General features: G+C 61.0%; 1 protein-coding gene across 1 annotated transcript in view; it reads left to right on the top strand.

Moving 5' to 3' along the window:
• The window catches only part of DLX5 (distal-less homeobox 5), a 2,608-nt gene extending 1,852 nt beyond the window's left edge, over positions 1-756 (top strand). Inside the window, exon 3 of the mRNA XM_019533682.1 lies at positions 4-756. Within this exon, the coding sequence (XP_019389227.1) occupies positions 4-321 (318 nt within the window). The 3' untranslated portion in view covers positions 322-756. The remainder of the gene's footprint in view (positions 1-3) is intronic.
• Positions 757-2,672: the final 1,916 nt, after the last annotated feature.

Genomic DNA, 2,672 nt, shown 5'->3' with positions numbered 1-2,672 from the left:
CAGGTGAAAATCTGGTTTCAGAACAAGCGCTCCAAGATCAAGAAGATCATGAAAAATGGCGAGATGCCCCCGGAGCACAGCCCCAGCTCCAGCGACCCCATGGCCTGCAACTCGCCGCAGTCCCCCGCCGTGTGGGAATCTCAGGGCTCGTCCAGATCGCTCAGCCACCACCCCCACGGCCACGGCCACCCGGCTGCCTCCAACCCCTCGCCCGCCGCCGGCTACCTGGACAACTCCGCGCCCTGGTACCCGGGCTCCCACCTGCAGCCCCACGGCGCCCTGCAGCACCCGCTCGCCCTCGCCTCGGGGACGATTTACTAGGGGCCGCTCGGGGGGGCCTCGCCCTTGCTTTTCCTTTGGGCCTTTGCCCCTCCTCGGACGCCGGGGTTTTGCCGTCGGAAGGGCTGGAAGCAGCGGCCGGGGGGGTTGGAGAGGGAGACCAGACAAAGGGGTCCATGTGTAACGCTTGTGCATGTAACTTATTGCATTTCAAAGGCAACCCCCTCCCTCTTTTATACAGACGGACCTGGGGAGGGTTTCTCTCCCCCTCCCCCTGCCCCTCTTTTATTTTATTTTATTTTATTTTTATTATTTTTGTTGTTGCTCAGCTGTGGACACTATCAATGGTGCCTTGAAATCTATGACCTCAACTTTGCCAGAGACTTTTTTCCAACGTTATTTTAACCCTGTAAATACGTGTAGATAGAGGAATTAAACTGTATATTCTGAAGAAATAAAATTATTTCCACCACCACAGTCCTTGCCCCCCACAGCCAATTCTTGCCGGCGCCTGGAAGACTTGGAGGGGAGGAACTGATTCTGGAGGGATGCAGGGCGGGGGTGGGGCGCCGAGGGGATCGGGCCCTGTAGATCCGTTTGGTTTTCAAAGGCAATTTCCCGTGACGCTGGAGCTGGACCAAGCAGGAGATCGCGCAAAGCTGAGCTGGAAATCCAGCAGGGCCCGAGCCCTCTCCGGCGCGTCGTTGCCAGGGTTTTGGAGGGACACCCCCACCCCCACGCCCCATCATTAGCGCCTCCGTGCCGGCGGCTGGGAGCATCGGACTAAGCCCTGGGGGCGGCAGGGGGCAAGAAGGGGGCTGGGAAACCCGGCGCGGACCTGCCCCCGAGAGCCCACCTCTCCGATCAAAGACCGGCCGCCGCCCCGGGGCGGGAAGAGCAGTGCTCGGCCGGGCCCGGCCCCGGGCTTCATTCCGGCGGCGCCCAGAAACGGGCCAGAGGCTTTGCCCCGAGGGCTCCGGGGCACTCTCTGCCTGCAGGCTCCCCGCCCTCCGCCGCCCTCTCCCTGCACTTTTTCCCCAACCCTCCTTTGCCACTTCTGTCTGGCAAGGCGGGAGCCCGGCCCGCCGGGGGGGACAGGTTGGCGCACGAGACCCTGCCTTGGGGCCTGTGTGACACACGGGCTTGGGGCACCCCTGCCCGCCCCCCCCCCCCCCCGCCCTGCCTGAAATATCCCTCTCAGGGGCTGCGGGCAACTTGCTCCGCTTCTGGCACCAAACACTTGCCGTTATTAGTAGTAGTAGTAGTAGTACTGGTATCCTCAACCTCAATATGATTATCACCATCACCACCATTATTACTGTTATCACTATTACTCATTACTATTACTTATTACTCCTATCACAATTACTCCTGTCGCTATCACTATTACTATGACACATTACTATCACTAGTACTATTACTAGCATTATTACTATTACTCTGCTGCTTGAAAGCACATGTACAATGGCAGACCTTGGCAAGCACAATAAAGGACCCCAGGCACGTGTAACGAAATGGTCAAACGTGGTGCAGAGACAGGAGAGGACGACGACTATTAGGCTTATTCCTAGCACTGTAACTATGACTTCTTACTACCAGGATCACTGGCAGTGTCACTGCATTCCTGCATAGTTTCCAGGTCCCCGGGATCTCCCTGACTCTGCCACGGGCGGCGAAGCTTAGGCTCCAGCTCCCCCCACCCACGCCCAGAGCCCCCTCGCTCCTGCTTCCCGCTGTGGGAGCGGGGCCTGGGGGGCGTCTGGGGAGCCGCTGCAGGCTGCCCTTCCCCGGGTAGCCTCACCTTTGCAGAGCCCCCGGGTTGGACACAGGCGGGGAAGTGCATTTTCCAGGGCTGGCTGGGCCTGCCTGCCTCGGGGCCGATGGGTTGGTGACACCCTGCCAAGGGGAGGTGGACCCCTCCGAGGGAGGATGCCTCATCTCTGGCGCCTCGATATAGAGGGGCGCGAAAGGGCCCCGTGTGGTCAACCCTGGCCTTGAAGCCTGCGGCTGGCATTGCATAGCTTGTCATTAAGGCAGCGGCTCCCTTTCCGGAGCGGACGGAGCCAGCTGCGCCGAGATGTTTGACTTCTGGGCTAGTGCGGATTTCGCTCCTGCTTGGGATGGTGATGATGATGATGGTGATGGTGGCGATAGCTGCTCAGCCCAGCCCCAGCCACTCAAGAAGGTGTCACTGGGGATCCACTGCAGGGCTCCAGCCCGGGGAGCAGCGACGCGCGCAGCTGCAGCTGCAGAAGGCGCCGACCCCTGCCCCAGGCCGCCGTTTCACATGACCGCCCCGGAGAGGCGGCCAGCCCCAGCCCCGCTCCAGCGCAGGGTGCTGGAGTAAGCGCGCAGTGGATGCGGTTGTGCGCGCGCACACGTGCGTCCCCCGG

This window comes from Crocodylus porosus, unplaced genomic scaffold, assembly GCF_001723895.1.
Source record: "Crocodylus porosus isolate Cpor-Errol unplaced genomic scaffold, CroPor_comp1, whole genome shotgun sequence".
Taxonomy (NCBI): Eukaryota; Metazoa; Chordata; order Crocodylia; family Crocodylidae; genus Crocodylus; species Crocodylus porosus.
Note: the sequence above shows the minus strand (reverse complement) of the source record. Positions and strands in the feature narration are given on the sequence as shown.